This window comes from Chamaea fasciata, unplaced genomic scaffold, assembly GCF_029207755.1.
Source record: "Chamaea fasciata isolate MVZ Bird 193981 ecotype frontalis unplaced genomic scaffold, bChaFas1.0.hap1 SCAF_11, whole genome shotgun sequence".
Taxonomy (NCBI): Eukaryota; Metazoa; Chordata; class Aves; order Passeriformes; family Sylviidae; genus Chamaea; species Chamaea fasciata.
Genome location: NW_027094096.1, coordinates 14,775,627 through 14,795,862, shown reverse-complemented (window position 1 = coordinate 14,795,862; position 20,236 = coordinate 14,775,627). Strand labels below are relative to the sequence as shown.

Sequence of the window (20,236 nt, the reverse complement as noted above, 5' to 3'; positions counted from 1 at the left end):
AATACCCTTTGAAATTTAAAAATCTTTCTCAAAGAATTTCCATTCTTAAAAGGCCCAAAGAGGGGGTTTCTGTGTTCAGAAGTTTGCTTTTTCACCTATCAGATTAATAAGTATGGTAACATATACTGTGTCTCCAACAGGCCTTCCCAAAATTTTGTCACTGGAGTTGCAAAAGTGTCACCACTCACTTTTTTTTGGTTGCTTTGTTGTTCAGTAAGGCGCTTGGAGAAGAATGTAAAGGAAGTGCTTGAAGATTTTGCTGAAGACAATGAAAAAAAGGTGATGCTCCTAACTGGCAAGAGAGTTCAGCTTGCAGAGGATCTCAGTAAGTACCCACTCTGCAGTGTTTTGGAATGAGCTTGAAATGAAGCAAAATCTGACCACTGTTCTTAAGAATATTCAGTGTGCTGGCATTTATTTAATATCATACAGATTTTTTCTTAAATATGGTCAGATCTTACTGATTCTGAGGTGGACATGGGTAGTGTAGTGTGATAATATAATTTATACCATGTGTAACTTCAGTTAAATAAATATATTGAAAAAACGTAGTTCAAACAGAGTACTCTTTAAAGGGAGAGTCCCCTTCCAGAGGGATTACAGCGGTTTAATGCTTTTGGTAACTCAATAAGTGCTCAAAAGCCATTGGGGTTTTATGATTAATATAATAAGATTTTATACAATGAAAGTTTTTAGGGTGACAGTCCAGATTGAGGTTGTCTCCTGTTGTCTGCCAGCACATCCAGTAGGGTTTAGACTGGCTTTTAGCTGATGGACCTTGTCTTGCACACATACCATTGTCTTTTTGGCAGCATTCTGCCGTTCTATGAGACTTCCACTTAAACTTCAAATGTGCACCTGGTCTGGGAGGGGATAAAACTGCTGTGCAAAAGGGGAAAAAAAAGAAAAAAGCTAGTGATAAATGAAGTTCCTGTAGTTACATAAATACCTGTATGTTCACATCACAGGTGACCATTTTTCTTAGACCTCTATTTTGTGTTTGATGTAGAAACTAATTTTTGTCTTAAAATATGGCTTAGAATATTTAATTCAGAATAAATGGATTTTGTGATCAGTGTTTCTTCTTTTAATTAGCAAAGATATTAGGAAAGTTCTTAGATCCAGGGTTCAGTGGGACAGAGAAGCCTGCAATAGCTGTTAGTTACCTAAGTATGAATCATATTTTTCATTTTTTGCATCCAAAGTGTAATATAAAGTAAATGTTTTGCTCACAATAAACTCAGAATCTGAGGATTTATTTTTAGTAGTGCTGGTTTGGCTACATTGAAAATACTGTCTTACTGGAAGCATTGTTATTTAAATCACAGTGAATTGTATTTGTTGCCCTTTAGAAAATGGGACAATAATTTGGAATTGTGAGTAGGGGTTCTGGTAATCTAGGGCAAATTGCCGAGGTTTTCTTGACTGATCTCTGAAACAGGTGCTATGACTGTATAATTTCCATGATAGGTACATAATTTTCTCCAGACATCCTGTGTTGCTTTTGAAATCCTGTATCAACCTTTACGTGAATAGTCTTTTAGAGTAGGTAGGACATGTTTTGCAGCATAAGAGGTTCTCCTGCTCTCTATATAAATGTTGAGGTAAAATGAGTGGTAGTATGGTAGGATGCAGATTTTTATTGAGGAAGTTCTTCTTTTCAAGTAGTGCTGCTTGCTTTATAGCTTTGATGCTGGATGCTGATTTTGGGGACATTTTTCCTGTGCATACACTGGTATAGAGTGAACCTTGGTAATTTTGATTTAGCCTCAAGTATTCCATGTTTTAAAACAAGATTTAAAAACCCTAACATGCCCATGATGTTTAAATTAACAGTGTCTTTATTTTCCACTGAAATTGACTTAGAATTTTTGCATTGTCAACTTTGCTTTTCCCCAGCCTCAGTAATAGGCTCCCATTTCAAAGCAGTGGCAGCTGAGGTCGTTATTTTGTAAACTAAGACTAGACCTGTAGGAACAGGCTGTGTGTATTCATAACCTGAGGTGTCAGTGCACTGGTATAAGTGCTTCAAGTGTGTAGTTTGCATTTCATAAATTACTGTGTAGCAAAAACATGTCACTGCACTGTATTTCTTTAAATTCAGGAGGTCACAGATCCCACACACATTATTCTGAAGAAATAATTGTTACTCAGTACAAAACAGTGTATGATGATATGTTCTGCTTTATTGTACCTGTGGGAAGATTTTAAAACTACCACTGCTTAGCTCTGTACTCAGATCAGCTGTGTTCTTTCTGCATGCTTTTATTGCTAAGTGATTTTTATGGGAATATGACAGGAAGAGTGGGTTTCTTTGCCTTTCCCTTGGTGAATAGAATGCTTTTCTAAGGTGCAGAAGTTTTTTTTTATACCCCTGAGACACACTTTGATAATATAGAGCATTGAACTCTCAGATGGCTATAATTTCCTTCTTGTAGCACTTCGTAAAGTTCAGGACTCTCCTAAAGGAAAAAATCCTGACTCCTGTGACACACATTCATAAAGTATTGATATTTTAATTAGGAAGGGAAGTGATCTCCTTAATCACAAAGTCCAGTCTCTCTATTCCATGCAGCTGTGTTTATATAACCCAGCTGATTCGAATATCTTGAGCTCTGTCTTCAAATCAGTTACTCGTTGGGGCTCACTATTGACACCGAAAACATGTTCCAGGATGTCATTCTTCTGGTGATTACAAATAGACTTCTAATTTCCAGTCTAAATTTGTAAATATGGGGCTGGGATTCACTTCCTGATTAGAAACTCTACTTGCAAATATAAATTATTTATGCACCTGAGGCTGGGATGCCTCCTCTTGATGCTGATTATATGGGAACACTGTCTCACTGCAGTTATATCAGTATTTTAATGCTGAAGCACTGGAAGTGTTTTGTTGTTTATTGAAGATACTGGTTAGTGGCCATTACTAACATGGGTGACTGAGTCTCATGATGAGAGCTCACATAGGACTCAAAACTTACTTCAGGTTTTGTTGTCTGTGTTCTACAGCCTTGAATGGTACATTAATCCTGTATAAGAATATTCCTTATATGACATTTATGCCCTGAATCTTGTTGCTTCTCACTGTTCATATCTCAAGTTGTATTCTAGGTATTTTAAAAAGTGTGAACAGATCTTTGAAACAAAATACTAATTTTTTTAATGTACTGAAGGTTACTTTTTCTTCAAAAATATGTATTAAATGTAATGTAAATGTACTCATTAACATAAAGGTTGTCATGATACTTGTACCAGTGAATGGTTACTAAGTTTATGGAAATAAAGAAGCTCTAGGATTAGAGTCCTTTTGGAAGAAAGGATCATAAGGTGCAAAAAGGGGCAGAGGAGAATATGAATAGCTGAATTGGGAAAATTGACTTCAAAGATGTCCTAAAGTGCAATCACTCTATAAGAATGCTTGTACTGAAAGATGCACCTGTGTTTGATGTATCCCAGTGTCCTGACCCTGGCAGTGAGCAGGCGTGGGAACAGCAGAAGCATACAGTAGTACTTGCCTGTTATGCTCTCACAGCAGCCCACAATCTGTGGTTCCAGGATTTCCTAACCCTGAGGTAGTATCTTTGTGATTAATAGGCATTCATGAATTTTTTTTTTCCTCCTGTGAATTTCTCTTAATTGCTTTTTGAACTCATGTAAACTTTGGCATCTGCAACATCCTGTGGCAATTAGTTCCAGGGTTCAACTACACATTGTGAGAAAAAATACTTCCTTTTGTTTGTTTCTGAGCCACCTGCTAGTTTCATTTGGTTCTCCTTAGTTCTTGCACTGTGAAAAACATTCAGTAATCTTTTTCTATTCACTTTTTTGCCATTCATGACCTCACAGATGTGTATGCTACCTGCACTTGATGTTCTTTTTTCTGACTTGAAAAGTTCTCATGGTGTAGTTGGTCTTTGCATGGACATTGTTTCCTGGTTTCAATCAGCCTTGGCGTTCTTCCTCTTTCTTAGTTCCACTAAACTCTTTTTGGGGTGAAAGAGCAGACCTTGCGCAAAATATTTGAAGTGTATCTATATTATGGATTTATACATGTATGTTATGACGCTTTCTGGGTTTTATTCTGGTCTTTTTACAGTAATTCCTTGTAGTCTTTTTTTCCTCTTTTGCCTGTCACTGAACAATGAGCTGATGCTGCAGTGGTCTATCTGCTACAACTCCCAGGTTCTTGTGTGAAAAGTAACAGCCATGATATTTTCCTTTTCTTGTCGTGTTTTAAAGCTGTAGGTATAGTTGAGCTATGTTCATTGTTTTTTATGATGAGAGTAAGAGTAATTTGCTATCTGTCTCTTACATGTCTAACTGGGTACTGTAGGCTTATTCAGCAGTTGATAGGAACCTGTTTTAAAGCAGTTGTTCGCAACTTCCCTCACAACTCTGGGGCATTGTTTTTGTGGAAGTTCTTCACCAAAGTTCTCTGCCATTTGAGGAACAGCCCTGACTTGGATAGCTTCACCAGTAATAGGAGGAATTACATTTACTTTCCATTTGGCACCTGCATCTTGATTGTGCTCATTGCTGAAGGACAAAATACTTTGATTTGAAATTTAGATTCCACACAACTAGGTATTTGCTTAGCTACATCACTATCTTAAGTGTGCTGTGTTCCATAAGAAGTGAAATGGCATGGAAGAAGCTAAATTTACAATGATAAACATTAATATTTAAAAGGAGAATTTCACAGAAAAGCCTCTTGGTAAGACTGCCCTGTTTGTATTGCAGGCTTTAAATCACTGCTTCAGGCTGGAGGGAAAATCTAATGGTGGCAAGTCAGTCCCTTCAAATTTCTGCAGCTGTTACACACAGGTGTGTGCAGCCTCTACACAAATCTTTTCCACTTGCTCCTTTTTTTTTTTTTTTTAGATATTAAATACCCTTTATTTCTACAGTAGTTTTGAAAATGGATGAGTCAATATATATCCTTTAATGTTATCAGTGATCTTCTGCAGTATTTGTACGTTCATACCGTTTTCTCCTGTATTTGTGTTTAACTTCCCAAAGTGAATGATACTGAACATTTGTGCCTCCTGCCTCTGAAGTTACTGACGGTTTTATGTGTTACATGTATTTTAAAATGGCAGCTGGGTTGGTTATTTATAAAAGACAATTATTTGAACTCACACCTTCCCTAGAACTGTATCTTTTTAATTAAGTTCTTCAGTCTTGGGCAGTACATTTTAATTTTTTTTAAAGAAAATAATACATAGTTGAAAGACTTCGATTTCAACATGAATAATGTCTTTTCTGCTCTTTTATTTTGAACACAAATGCCAGACGAGTAATTTCACTAGAAATACCTGATAGCGTGTGGCTAAATGTTACCTTTCTGTAGACTCTTTATAACATGGTAATTGTTGCAAATGTTGAGTTCCCAGTAAAACGGCTTCCTGGAAGTGCCTCAGTGATTGCGGGATCGCTGTGTGCCGGGCGCGCTGTGTCTCTCCCGGGGCCGGAGCGCCGCGGAGCTGCCGCTGCCGCTGCCGCTGCGGGGCGCGCGGTGGCGCTGAGCGGCCGCGGACGGGCCGCGGGGTGAGCGGCGGCCCCGCTCCTGCCGGGGCTCCCCGCCCGCCTCCGGGAGGAGGATGCACTTGCCTGCCCTTGTCCCTCTTGTTTTCCACTCCTCCTCGGGGTTTTCTGGTTTGTTTGTATGACATGTAATTTATGAAGATTGTGAAGGACGGTCTTTTTTTTTTTTTTTTTTCTCAGCTGCACATTTCTGGTTAGTAAGCTTTATTAAGAAAAAAAACTGTTAGGAACTGAATCCTTTAATCAGAAAGGAAGTGGATCTTCCAGTGTCTTATCCTAAAGCTAAATGCCGTTTCTCCCTGTTGCAGTAGCACCTAGAGCATGCTAGGTGGTGCACATAGATATTGAATGCTTCAGGTGAATCCAAGCTTCAGGCAGGCAGCAGGAGCTTTGCCATTCACTTCACTGGAGTTGAAATCTCACAGACCCAAAAGAAACTCATTTGTCCTATCTTCCTTTATATCGTCTCCTTTTAGTCCTTTTGGACAGCAAAACTATGAATGTTGTGAAGCCACAGGATAAATAAAACAGTACATACAAAGCATCTTTCCTAGGTCAGCATACTATTCATCCAGTATCCTGTGTCCTCACAAGCTGAAAAAGAAAACCCAGTTCTTCACCAAATTATAAGTAAAACCATGTGCATGGGAGAGTCATTGGCAGGAGTTGGGAATGCCTGTGGAAACTTGATCCTGCAATTGCTAGGTATGAATGTGAATGGATCAGCCCAAGTTCATTTGTCAGTAATGCTGACACCTGTACAGGTGTCATGGGCTAGCTGAGACTTCATTCTTCACAAAAGCTTTTTGAAACATTTGACGAGTAGGCCCTCACATGAAGAAAATACAACTTAGAGCCATTTGTTTCAATTCTGTCATACATTTGTAAGCTATGAAATGTAATAGTTTGCAGAACTTAATTATTTTCTTGTAAAGACTAAAACATATAAAAACTAAACAAACCAGAGTTACAGTAAAATACTTTCAAGTTTTATATCTAAAGTCATTGCTTTGAAGTCACAGCATTAAAATTTTTATTTACTTTTTTTCTTGTTGAATGTAAACCATTTGCCAACTTGGAGCATGAATGATTTAATATCATATAGGCATATAATAAACTTGCCATTTTAATGGAGTTAAAAAGCTAAGGTTGGCACTTCCATATGCAAGTTGCTGACTCAGGACCTGAAGTTCCTGTGATCTGGCTTAGCTGAGTGTGTTCTGTTGTGTCTGTTCTGTGTAACAAACTGGTTTTAATCCAAGTGGGTCCCCGTTTTTTGTTATGCATTTATGCAAAGTTGGGGATAAAGTCAGTGAAGAGTACTTTGCATATAATTACTTGCTCTGTGGTTACATTTTTTCTTTCATTGCTCTTTGCTTTAGAACAAAAATGTTGTGTGAAAGTAATCCTAAACTGTGGTCATTACTGTAGCCTAATTAAATTTCAGTTCCTTCAGATGACTGCCAATTGGGTTTTGATTTGACCTCTATCTTTCATGACATTGTTGATTACATGTGCTTCTTAAAATCAGGCTTTGACTTGGCTTTCTAAAGCCTTTGCTTCCATTTGCTCTTCTATTATGAGCTTTAACTTTTTTTAAAAAAGGTCACAGTGTTTCATAGGGGCAAAGCTCAGCTGTAGGGGGAAAGATCTCTCAAATGAGCAGATCATAGGTAATTTTCCCTTAGAAAGTAGAGACAGACAAAATAAATCAAAAGCCAGTGGTTAGTAGTCCTTAAATCAGGACCACTGTGCTTTTCAGTGTTTACAAGATGCAGAAAAATGTGTCATTTTCAAGATATTTGATGGTAGTGCCCAAGTGTCACCCCACCTGCCCAAAGACAGATACAGGAAAGAGGAAAGCATCTTAGGAAATGCAAATGGAGGAGTAATTTTATTAGAATCTGAAGAATTAGGGTTATTTTGTGCTCTTGTTTCTTCACAGTGTCTAAATACTGGAGTTTTAGAAGCTACTTAAGTAAAAATATGGTTCCTTCATAGTTGTAAGACAATTCCAAGGTGTCCGCAGTCTCGCTTGCATCTCATTCTCTTTTCATCTGGTCATAGCAGTGAGGAGCACTCACTCATCTCATCTTGGGCTGACAAAATATTACACCAGGAAGATGGTGTGGCCTTCCACCCAGACAGATGCAGAGCAGCCATTTCCCTCAGGGAATCACCAAACCGATCTCCAACTTCTGCTAAACATGTGCAGCGTAGCTGCTATCTTCACAGTCCCCTGCCAGCAGCTTCCCTGAGGACGTTAGTATGGCCTGTATCTTATCAGAGGCTGCTTGTCATTTAGAGCACATTCATTTCTGCTCAAATCTCCAGCAGTCACAAAGTGTAGGCTGTCTGTTTCTTAATGAGTTCAAGCTTGTGCTGGTGTCACCAGTGTGCTGGTGGCAGCAAGACTCCTGTGCTCCCTTTGAACTCTGTACTGGTCCTGGTGCTCCATGATGCAGGAACTTGGGGGACAGCATGCTTGGAATCGGTCTGTATGGTCATGTCTTTGATTTCCCCTGATTTTAAACCAAAGCAATATCTCACAATAGGCTTGCAAACTTCCTGTTAGAATGCAAATTAATAATTTTTGCATGACTATCATGTTTTTAATTCCATGTAGATAATTTAAGAAATCGACCCAAGCAAGTATGCTTTGATGTGAAAGACACTAGTTAAATGTTCAAGTTCTTTTTTTTTTTTTTTCTTTTTTTTTTTTCTTTTTTTTTTTTCTCTCTTGAGTTTTGGGGCAGCAGCATGAAACTAATGAATTAAAACCACAAGAATGTGTAGGATGGTCTGTGTGTCAAAGTGCAGATAAGGTAGTTCCTGCTTTGTGTCATGGCAGAAAGTGCTTTAGAAAGCTGCATCTTCTCACAGAGGGAAGTAATCCTCAAGGGAGAACATACATCACTCGTAGGCATCCTGTGATGGAGGGATGGTTTACTTAACTTAAGAATCCCAGATGACCAAAGCCTGTCTGCTGTGATTTCTTAGTTATTGATGAAGAGTTAGGCACTGATGTCCAGGTCCTAAAATGGATCCTTACAAAGTTCACCACATTTGTCACTGACTAAAAGAAGCCTATCACTTAAAATTGACATTGAAAAATAATGATAAACTGCTACATGAATAATGACATGTTTAATGCCTATTAATCTTGCTCTAGACCCATGTCTCTTGTACTTGAGGGTCATTGTGGTGTCTGCTGAATTTATTTTTTTCCTAAAATTTTCTGAATGATGCAAGGATCGTTCAGATGCTTGGATGCTATTTTCTCTTTAGTACTGGTTCCTTGTGAAGGTATTTAATAATCAAAATTTAAGTACTTATCATGGAGAGATTTACTTATCATGGAGAGATTTACGCTTGGTATAAATTACAGGCTTGTAAATGGACCAATATATGCTTTTGTTCTAAAGTAGTGTGGAGCTGTGGAATGTAACATTCCCATTTCCAAAAGCTGGAGAGGTCAGTGTCATGTATGTTGCACATTGTCAATTGTAGTAGGCTCCACTTTGCCCACAGGAATGATAGCAAAGAGAAAAATAATAGAACCATTTGGATATGGTGACTGAAGTTTTGGACTATTAAACATTATCATTATGATCTAAAAATTCATCTAATCACCATTTCATTTTCTGCCATATTCTAGAGTGCCTTTAACTTAAATAGCCCTGATGGCATTTTAGTTCATTATCTAACTAATTACTAAGTATGCTTTCTTTTGGGTGGAGAAGCAACATGTATCAGTTATTTTTTATGCTGAAGTCTTTTTACAGTTTTATAGCCTTAAGGTTACAGTAGCCTTTACATAAGTAGTTTGTCTTCATCACTGTGTATGTCCTTTCTGTGTAAGGAAAAGTTAATTTTTTGTTACATCACTGGATGAATAATTGGGTAGTATTTCTGGTTTGCCTCTATGCTTTTCACTATTTGCATACAAAATAATGAGCATCAACACATTCTGATTCACTCTAGTTTATCAGTTTTGATTTGGAAGTTCAATCTTTCTCTATCCATAAGTTTGATTCAAAGTATGAGATTATTATATAAGGTTGCGTTGTCATTCTGCTACTAAGCTCCTTCCAGCTGTCCAGTAAACAACACAGCTAAGTTCTGTTGAAAGACTGAGTTATTAGAGCTGTTTTAATTAAAAAATCTGAGATGGAGACAGAGGACTGAAAGATGCCGAAGTCCTACCTTGATATTGCAGACCTTGTGACTCTCTCATAAACTTGCAACTTAACACAGGGTAATGGTCACTGGTATGTTAGGCTAACCTCACTGACAGTGTAGAAATAGTTTGTGACCTCACATCACAGTTTGGTAATATTTAGTTTCCTTTCTGTAGACAAGCAGGACTGATGAATAGCTCATGGAAATGTCTGTTGTATAAAGTCAGTAGTCTATGTAATTGTCAGTTTTACTTCAGCTCCATAGCTCAGTTCTGAAATGCGCTGTCAGAGACAGAAGGATTTCATGCTTACCAGCCTGAGGAGCCCCAGGGATTGCTCCAAGCACAGCCAGCTTCTGTTCTGTTCCACCAAACAGGGCAAATGTGTGGCCAAAACTGTTCTGTTCAACTGAGAGCTCTCACTAGTGAATCTGGAGCAGCTGTAGATCAAGACATCGGTTAGTAATCCACTATTTCAACAGCACAATACGTAGTTCCCATTTCTGGCGCTAAAGATCATTGTCAGTAATGCTAAAATATTGTTGTAATGCTCAGTAGCTTGTGAAAATAACTGAAGTGTTTTCAGACAAGCTGTCTTCTGCTGCTGCCTGATTATCTTCAGTGTGAAATAAAGGTAATAATGTTTCATACAGGCAGCTGACAGCTTTGCTCAGGTGTACTATGAAGGGATTAAGAGTTAATATGATAGCAATACTTGCAACAAATTAACTTCAATGATTGCAGCTGTGACTTGGGGCTTTTTCCTAAGATTTTTTTCTTAATTTTACTATGTTTCTACATCAGGCTAAATATACAATTTGGAGGTGATCTGTTCGTGTTTAAGAGGTGGATTTGCCTATAACAAGGAAGACAAAACTGTATCTTCGTAGGAAACAGGCTCCTTGATGTTTTCTCCTGTTATGGCCATGCAGAAGGAGATCAAACTGGATGCAACTTCAAATGTCATGATAGATTGCAACACATATAAGAAACATAACATTAAAGGACAGCTACTACAATGTGGCATCAGTTGGCATCTTCCTTCAGTCTAACTACTGATAACTAATGACCATGCCTGCTACATTCTGCAAGCTTGCATTTTAAAAGCTGTATATTCTTAATGATTCATGGATTTACTATATATGAACTACTATAAATTCCATTTAAAATTTTCAGGATTCTGCAGTGCTTTTATTACACTAATGAGCTAATTGTTTAAGAATCATTCACATGATTCATCCTCCTGCTCAGCCTTTAAAAAAAAATAACTTTTAACTGCTGAAACTCTCTTGACAAACAATATTTATAGCAGTTTGACAGCAGGATGAAGAACAGCATTTGTCTTTGTAACAGCTTAAAGAAAAGGCCTTTCCAGCACCCAGCCATGCAGTTACAATCTTGACCTCTTTCTTTTGCTGGGAACATACATACAGCATACAAGCAGCACCTCCCATGTGTTTTCTTGACCCTTTGACTGTCCATTCACTTCCCATCTGTTTTGCAGCCTTAAAGGAACAGAGGGGGCCCTCTACTTATAAATCTGTCTTTGCAGCTGACAAATGATGTTCTGTCTCTTTAAGGGCAGCCTGGGTGGTTTTGGCTTTTTTTTTCCTTCACCCTCCTCCCCACTTAAAATTTTAGCTTTCCTCTCAGCCTTATCCAGAGGAAAATGTGGTATGTGAACAAGAGGAAACTGGCAAAAAATGTGATAGGTAGTTTCAAAGGATTTTCTAAAATTCAGCAGCACATGGCCTTGCAATGATCAGGGAATTAAGGCAGTGTTTGCACAAAGCATGAGTAAGCATGTTGCTGCAGGTAACTGTGCCTGGGAAGTCTGCTTCCTGAGGCACTATTTGGAGTGCCTGGGAGTGTGCTGTCTCATACCATTTTAACAAGAAGTAAAGCTTTTGCATGGCCCTCAGAAAATCAAGGAATGTGGCCCAAAAGGCTGAACTCCAAAGAGATGATTTCCCCCCCTTCTTCTCCACCTGAGTGTTCATAGGGGTTGTATACAGCTGTGGAGTTTTTCTTAGGTAGCCCTAAGGTAAAAATCAGCTTTCAATAGAAAACTTTGGATTGACATCTCTAGTTTTAATGGTGTGTTTCTGGGCATTGTGATGAATTCTGACTGACAGGGCTTTCCTTTTTACTAGAGGAAAGATGATGCATTCACAGCAGTAAATTCCGAATTTCTGCCTCTGTGGTTAACTAACCATAACATAGAAGTAGCACAGCAAGCAGTGAGAATGTTTATAGGCAAGGAAGGGATTAAGAAAAGAAGGAAGATGGGGAAAAAAAAAAAAAAAAAAAAAAAAGGAAGGGGAGAACTCAAGTCTAAACACAATAAGAGCAAAGGAGCAACAACCATGAGCTTTCAAATTTCAAAGCCGTGTAAACATAAGTTGGAGATAGAAGTCACTTTTGTGTACAACAGGAGAATTTATAAGATATTAACACATTTTTGCGGTCATTTCATACTGTAGTCGAAGTACAAAATAAAGATGGATTTGTGTCCAGAAAGATTTTATAATTTGTTTTGTTGCTGCAATTGAAATTTGATATCATGTGTGCGCATTTGTAATTGGGAAGAGAGAGCTTTTTGATCTGCCCAAAGTACTCATGTACTCTGGCACAGACAGACATGAAAATCTTTAAAATTCTGTGCTAACAGCATTGGTTCTTTGCAGGTAAATATGTATTTGAATGTCTTAAAATAAATGTAGAACCATAAGCAAGACAGGTTTTGTGGACAGAGGCCACATCTCTTAGTAAACCCATTACACAGCTGGAAAATACAAGAAAACCTTTTCTTGCCTCTAGGAGTGTGTTTGAAATAAATCAGTAATATATTTTGCTTTTGTAATTTGTGTTTGATACTATTTGGGATTATTTGGCCTTAGGAGATTTTCTTGATACCCTGCTTCAGCTGTTTCATTTTAGCACTGTTTATTGCTAGCTAAGCTTGGGTATCTCAGGCAGAAATCAGAAAACAAACCTTCCTTGTAAGACTGAATATTTCAGGGGGGTTCCCTTCTGACCAGCTAGCGATACTAGGAAAAGCAAACTTCATCTGTGCCTGCATCTTTCTGTATTCATAGTGTATTCCAAATCCTCATTACAGTTCAATTAGTCTGGTTTTGAGCCTTTTAGATTTGGGATCACAGGATTAATGAAAAGAAAATGAGCAAGTAGCAATATCATTTCATATGGAGATAAGGAGAGACTGAGCATGAATGAGGATCTCAAGACATCTGAATAAAGAATTTCCTCGTTTTGTCAGTGAAGTTTTATGGGATATGGAGGGAGGATTATGGGAATATTCATGACCAGATCAAGAAGCATAATGAGTTGATGTATGAACCAGCTTATCTTTTAGGTAAACATGGGGTAAATGGGAAATAGAAAAACCATTCATGGCTGCTAGGCCTGTGAATTTTTCCATCTTTTGTTCTAAGATGGAAACAAGGGTTTAGTTACAGTTATTCTTCATTGATTTTATTTGATTTTTGATCAGTGTTTAACAGGTGCTGGAAGAACTGCTTATTTGTAACTTCAGGTCTGCATTAGAGCTAGCAAAGAGCACATCATCTTTCTAGAATCCAGTGTAAGCAATATGTGCTTTAAAACTTACACAGTACCTTGTAATAAGAGTGTAGCACTTTGTTAAAGTCCCTTTTGTGACATGGGAGCATTGTATAAAAGAGCTCGGGTAGTTCAACCAGTTACAGAAGTAATTTGCTAGCAAGCTGAATGCTTTTAATCTGTGGTTTACCTATCCTTGGAAAAACACAGTATCACAAGACATAGAACAACAGGTCACTTTTTGTCTACCCCTAAATTTACTTCTGCAGTAAGTATTCTTACCTGAAACCCAGATGATTTTCTGTGTTTGGCATGTTAATAAACTTTCCTCAAAACAGAATGTACTGTAATTTACAAGTGTAAACTACTGATAGTTTGATCTAAGTGTCAGTCAAAACCCTACAAATGTGGATACAGAGCTTGTGCATTTCACAGAGGCAAGAGCTTCCCTAAAGCTGGGTGACATCTGATTCTTGAATTGTGAGGACGAATAGTTGTTTCACATACGAAATCACATAAGCGCTGATGAAACTGTAGCCACTTACCCCAGAACTGCAGGGCCTGCAGTTGCACTCTCCTATTAGAATTCTATCCAAGCACTTACATTTACTCGTTTATTAAGATGAGTGTTGTTTAAATGCATAACTCTGCCCTCAGCCTATTTCAAAAGTGAATTTTGATTCAGCAGACTGCTTCTCTGTGCTACAGAATGGACTTGCAGGAGAGTGTTACAAGTTGCCTAGGATTTGCTGCTGCAAAAGGCTGTACTAGGGCTAAAAATACAGGGCATAGCATGAATAATTGCAGCTATTTGGCATTCATTATAGCTGTTCTTTTTTAAGAATAGCCAGCATATTATTTCAAAGTATTAAATTACCTCAAGACCTCATAATTATTACAGTTAAGTAATCATTTCAGTTCAGTCCAAGTACAAAAACTAATAAAGTGCTCATAGTATGCAGTCAGTTTTAGTATACATGTTCTCTGAACAAACACAGCTGATTCAGTATATTCTGGTGGAATACATATTTGCTATCCTGTTATTTTAATATGCCTTAATCAGAAAATTAGAATAGATTTGTTGGCACAAACCTTTTTTTAAGGGAGAAGTAATAATTACAGGTTTTTGCTGATGCTGTTAATTTTCAGAGCTGGAATATTTCATTAGCAGGAGGTTGAGAAAGGGAAATACTTGCATTTAATACTGCTAAATCTGCCTGCTTTCACTGGGTCTAATGGCTTGATCAATACAAAGAACACACTTGGGAAAACATGTTGCAATTGGGAAAAAAAGTGCCACAGAAAGCCACTGAAAGCACAACATAAAGAGATCATCTGGGTCATGAGATCTCATCCCCACTTATCACAGGCAACTGCTGTTCATTTTGGAGAGCAGGGTCCAGGATTAATAATTTCTAAACCCAGAATCATTATAGAATATTTTGGGTTGGAAGGGACAGTAAAGATAATCTTGTTCCAACTTCTCTGCCATGGTCAGGGGCACCTTCCATTTGACCAGGTTGGTCAAGGCACCATCCAGCATGGTGTGGTCAAAAAATATGTTAATTCTGTCCGAAACAGTAGAACATTATTTCAAAGGCTGATTTTGTAAACATTCATAGAGGAACAGTATTGGAAGCTGAGCTAAGTAGCTGCCTAAATAAATTCCATAGAAATAACATTTTCTATACACTGTAGTTTTATATACTGGCATGCAATGCATATTCTTTTCTTCATTTAAAAAGGTCATAGTGAAAACCCTTTGAATGTGCTCAGTAAGGACAAGTGATCATGGGACTACCTTATTTTTTCATTGACAGCTTTCAAAGATTCTGCTGAACTGATTTTTTTTTTCCAACCTGGTAAAAATCAGCTGCTGCTGTTTCTTAATTTCCAAGGTACAGCTTTTGCCCTCGCACCCACTGTAATCTTCATTTAATATCAAAGTACCTTAAAAGAAAAAAAAAAAACCCAGCTGAAATTCAAGAAGCTTCTTTGGTATTTAGTGTAGGACTTAGAGTGTGATTCAGCTTCACTGTACTTCTGTTTGTAGATAAGCACCACTGAGTAAGGGCACGCTGCAGTGTTGAAAGTGTCAGTGGCTTACCCTTCATCACCTCAGAATTGCAAGATAAAGATAGAAGTTGAGGTTTCTTCATACTCATGCAGGCTATTTTCCATACTTTATTTTAAATGCTAACTAAAATTCTCTACTTCTGTAAGAACGGGACTGCAGGAGTTTGTTGAGTTGTTATTATTATTACTGTTACTCTAAAATGGATTTTATATTTGTTTATGGAGTTGTCATTTTGTTAGATTAAACTTCCAGTTTCCTGTAGCTACATTAGTGTTCTCTTTGTAGGTCATTTTTTCTGCTTATGCTTACATATCCCATTTAAAACTGATTGTTTTATTTTTCTTTTTGTTCTGCTGTTACTTCAGCTCAGCAAAGTTGATAACATATGGTATTGATAAAGGGAAGAAAACATAAAAGTTTTTTTAAAAGCTCAAACCCTGTATCTCAGACAAGGGAACATATGGCTTTAATCCAATAGTATTTTTAGCTTGGAAAAAAATATTTGTCTGTGTTTATGCTCATCTAACTTATTTTTGTCTGTCCTATTGCTCTCCCCTCATTCCTTCATATTTCTGAAGTGTGTGTTTTTCATGGCTATAATCACACACAGAAGGAGCTTCAAATGGGGATGTGGTGAGAGAGAAGCAGGAAATCTCACAGGCTTTGGATTCCAACTGGGTTCTGAATCTTGCTCCATAAGCAATTTAATAAATCAAATAGGTTATATGATGACAAATGTCATATGGAATTGAGAAAAGAGTGGGAAAATGCCTAAACCCCTGGATTTTTCACAATCAATTTTGCCTTTTCATTCCTAATAACTATTTGTATTTGTGGTCGTGTTTTGGTAGAGAAGTAAACTCCCAGATTCAGATTTTGTATAAAATGAGATTCTGCATGCATCCATCTGGTTACTACTGAAATGCAAGAAAATAAAATGCAAGTTTTAAACATTCTTAACATCTTAAAATGTGTGCCCTTTGAAGGAGGTGTCTTGAATACTGACGTGTGGTTCCCTGAAATTCTCCTGGGTGAAAGGGCATGAGCTTTCAACTTTATTTAGAATGATTAGTGGTGTTTGTTACACTTGCTGTGGAGAATGAGGACATTTGGTTAAAGAAAAAAGGGGCTAGTGGGCATTATTTAAAACCTAACAGCTCCCTGCTTGTAACAAGTGTACAGTAGTTCTTCTGTGCATGAGCTGATGGAAATTTCAGGTTTTTGTAAGAAATACCTTTCTAGTATTGGATTCCTTCAGTAAATTTTTGAATTATTAAATTAGCAGGATAAGCATAAAATATATCTGTAGGAGTTCTTCAAACAGGATAGGGTTTCTTTTTTCTGATGTAGAAGAATGTTGTAAACCTCTGTAATTGAGAAACATAATTCTTAGGGTAATATTGATGACAGCATTAATTTTTGTTTGTGTTTGCATGTTTTTGTTCATTGTTTTTGTAGGGGGAGTTCTTATGGTACCTGTCCTCAGGTACTTATTAGTAGTAGGTATTTGAACAGGGATCTTTTTATTTTCACCAGAAAAAGTTCGGGAAATCCAGGAGAAACTCGAAGCCTTCATAGAAGCCCTGCATCAAGAAAAGTAGATTGTTCAAGCAGGTAATCATGTTTTGATCATAAAGAGATTGCTACAGTTATCTTACTGCTCTATATAAAATTATCCTTCTCATTTAAATGCATGTTTTCATACGGACTTTGTGAAAGTTCATTTTATTCAGTTGTATTCAGTTGTCTGGCTGCTGCTGCTTCTTGCATTTAATCTGCAGTACAATACTTTCTGTTTTTACACTACAAGCAGATATGAAACCTTGTAAAAATACAGTTAATGACCAGTCACTTAGATAGTGTGAATCACTGTAGGCTACTTGATTACTCTCAGTTCAATATTTTTATCTGTATTAAGCAAAGAAAGCATAACGAGCTGGAATCAAAATTAATGAAACACTTTTCTATGAAAGCATTTTAGTTCTTTTGTTTTTCTTAAAGACACTGTTTATTGTTAGCAGTAATATTTGCATGCAGATAATTTTCCAAATCTCATCTCTGTTAATTCTAAATCTATAATCCCAAGTGCTGTCATGCATTTGTGCATATTTTAAAATACTTGTTATTCTGTTTCAACAGGAACTTTACACAAGAATGCAGCCTTCTCCAGGATACCTTACACAAAGACTGAATTGAAATGGCTTTTGTGTCCCATTCTGTTTCCTATCTTTTGGGGAGCATCCTGAAATGTTGAAGGAGAAAGAAAACATCTCGAGGGATTGAGAAGTTCAGTTAAAATCCACCTGTTTGTTTAATTTTTGAAGCTACATGCACAGAAGAATCTGATTTGTGAATTAATGAAATAGCTTGGGAGCTTGCTGAAGTTGTACATTTAAGGGTTTTTTTCCTGAAAAGGAAAAAAAGCTTTTTATTTTTAATATGTGTCTTGTATGGTAGAGCTGGATCAGATTCATAAAATGATTTTATCTGTTGTCATTTTCTTGCCTGCAGATGATGCTGGGATTTGACATAACATTTTAGTATTTGTATGTACATTAAAATGCCCTTCTAAGTAATGCCATTTTTATTTTTTATGCTCTATGTTGAAGCATTTGCTGATCACTTGGTACAGATTTAAAAACGTTGTATTGTGATCCTGAGAGGAAGTGGTGGATTTTGTTAAACTCCTAAACTATTGAGAGGTGTCAGCCAAACGATTCCCATAGTTCTTTCACCTGAAAGCACAGACTGCTATTCAGTGACACTCTAAAGGGTTTAGGCTCAGGAAATAATGTCAGCAGCTGCTCCTTTTACCTGTTCTTTCCTGATATATGTTGTTACTCTTGAATGTCAGCCGATTGCATTTCATTTCTGGGATTGTATAGACTCAGATTTCCTTGTTAACTCCACCCTTTACCATAGGTACAAAGTAACCTGGTGGAATACGTGTGAAATGTAAAAAGATAGAATGTACTTCCAACTTCTCCAACTTCCTAACTAAAAGAAAAAGGAAAAATGTCATAAATTTCATTTTTACTAATAGCTATTGTAAGACCAAAATCACTTCTGTATGAATGTTATGCACAAGGTCCTTCCACACCCACCTCATGTCTACCATTCAGTAACATCAGTAAGGCACTGAAAACTACCTTTCTGTTTTGCCATAAAAATGTTACTTCTGAGAAATTTAAGCGTGATACAAGCTCCCTATCTTAGATGCCTGGTGGTTACTCACCACCACGTTTCTCTGCCCACACATTTTACCACAAATGATCTGGATACACTTCTGAATACTTACGTGCAAGAAGGTGTTAGGCCTGAAACAGTTTGTGTTGCAGTTGTCTGATTATGTACCTTGAAAAACTGACCTAGATTTATTTTCCCTTTTGAAAAGGCAATTGATTTTGATATGTAGAAATGAAAAGAGAGGAATCTGAATGTTTTCCAACTGATACTGTTTTGGTTTGCCCTCAGAGGAAACAATACAAAGTTTGGAAAGATGTTCCCCAAACGTTTGAACATAAAATATTCAGTCATGTGGACAAAAAGCTAACATAGAGCTTAAAATTATGTTGAAAGGTTAAATATTTCAGGGTGATCTAATTGAATGTTTGGAGATTTTCTGTTTAAAATTAATTCCTGAAAATGAGTGTTTGAGAACAGAAAAATTAAAAAATGGCTTGTGTCATGACCATCCTTTGAAGATAACTTCAGAAATGTAAGTTTGCACAATTTTGAAGGCAGACACCTTTGTGTATAGCAAGTGAAATAAGTCTCTTCTTTGTAAAAAAACCAAACCAAACAAAGGAACAAACAAAAACTTTTGCATTTACCTAGAGATCACTGTTTGAAACTTCTGTGTAATGTAAATGTTGCAGAATATCACATTCAGTGGCCCAGTGTTCATTTCTTTTAGTGTGATATTCCTATGGGTTTAGTTCCAACTTCTCTGTGCTGCTCATCTAAGACTTAGCATGATGTATTCCATGGAAACTAGGTATTTATTGAATAAAAATGTAACTGAAGGAATAATAAAATGTGGGGTTTGAACATGGTGCTATTGCACCTAACTAAGAAGTCACTTTGACCTTCTTTTTCTCATTTGTTAAATTGTGAACAAGTGTACATTAATGATATCAGTGTATGTTAATGATATCAAAATGTCTGATTCAGAAGAGCTGTGTCAGTACAAGGTTAGAGGTGACTGTACCAACTGTTATCTTTACTATATAAATTAATACAGCATTTATGTAATACATTTAGACAAAGATGTAATGTCAAGCAGCATAAGAAGGCTGTGCCAAATATTACAACAGTTTTGAGACAGAAAACACAATTATTTGAACTGCCTAAAATTCATGTGGTACTGAAGAGTATGTTATTCCAAACTGGTTTGCAGAAGTTCACGATATTTTTCTGTAGGCTACTTTCAGATTCTGGATACAGCAATTTATTGTAAGGAGCAGTGACTAACCTGTAATTTCTGTAACTTTTTGAGGTTAGGGAGTAGACTCACCAAATGTAAACACTGTTGTTCCATAAATGGATATTTCATTTCCAAAGCATGTTCATTGCTATCATGTGGATATGCTAAGTTATTTCTGTTTTTTAAATACTAAAGGCCAAGAGGTATTCTGACACTTTTTCATGAAAAAGGTACAAATAGTGTCTTTTCAAATGTCAAGAATTACTCCTTCTCAGTGGTTACTAGTAACATCATCCCAAGTTATCAGACTATGAGAGAAAATCTTGGAAATGCTTAAAGTGTAAATACCAAACATAGAGGGTGAATACATCAGTGAAGTTCTTGGTTATTTCAAACACACTGGTGTGCTCTTTCACCATCAAAGCCG

At 37.0% G+C, this 20,236-nt stretch overlaps 1 protein-coding gene across 4 annotated transcripts in view; it reads left to right on the top strand.

Annotated features, from left to right (window-relative positions):
• The window catches only part of OPA1 (OPA1 mitochondrial dynamin like GTPase), a 47,884-nt gene extending 28,424 nt beyond the window's left edge, over nt 1–19,460 (top strand). For all 4 annotated transcript variants that reach the window (XM_066193329.1, XM_066193330.1, XM_066193328.1 and 1 more), the window contains 3 exons: nt 215–325; nt 16,920–16,997; nt 17,523–19,460. In XM_066193329.1, coding sequence (XP_066049426.1) covers nt 215–325; nt 16,920–16,984 — 176 coding nt within the window. In that variant the 3' untranslated portion in view covers nt 16,985–16,997; nt 17,523–19,460. The remainder of the gene's footprint in view (nt 1–214; nt 326–16,919; nt 16,998–17,522) is intronic.
• The last annotated feature ends 776 nt before the right edge of the window (nt 19,461–20,236 follow it).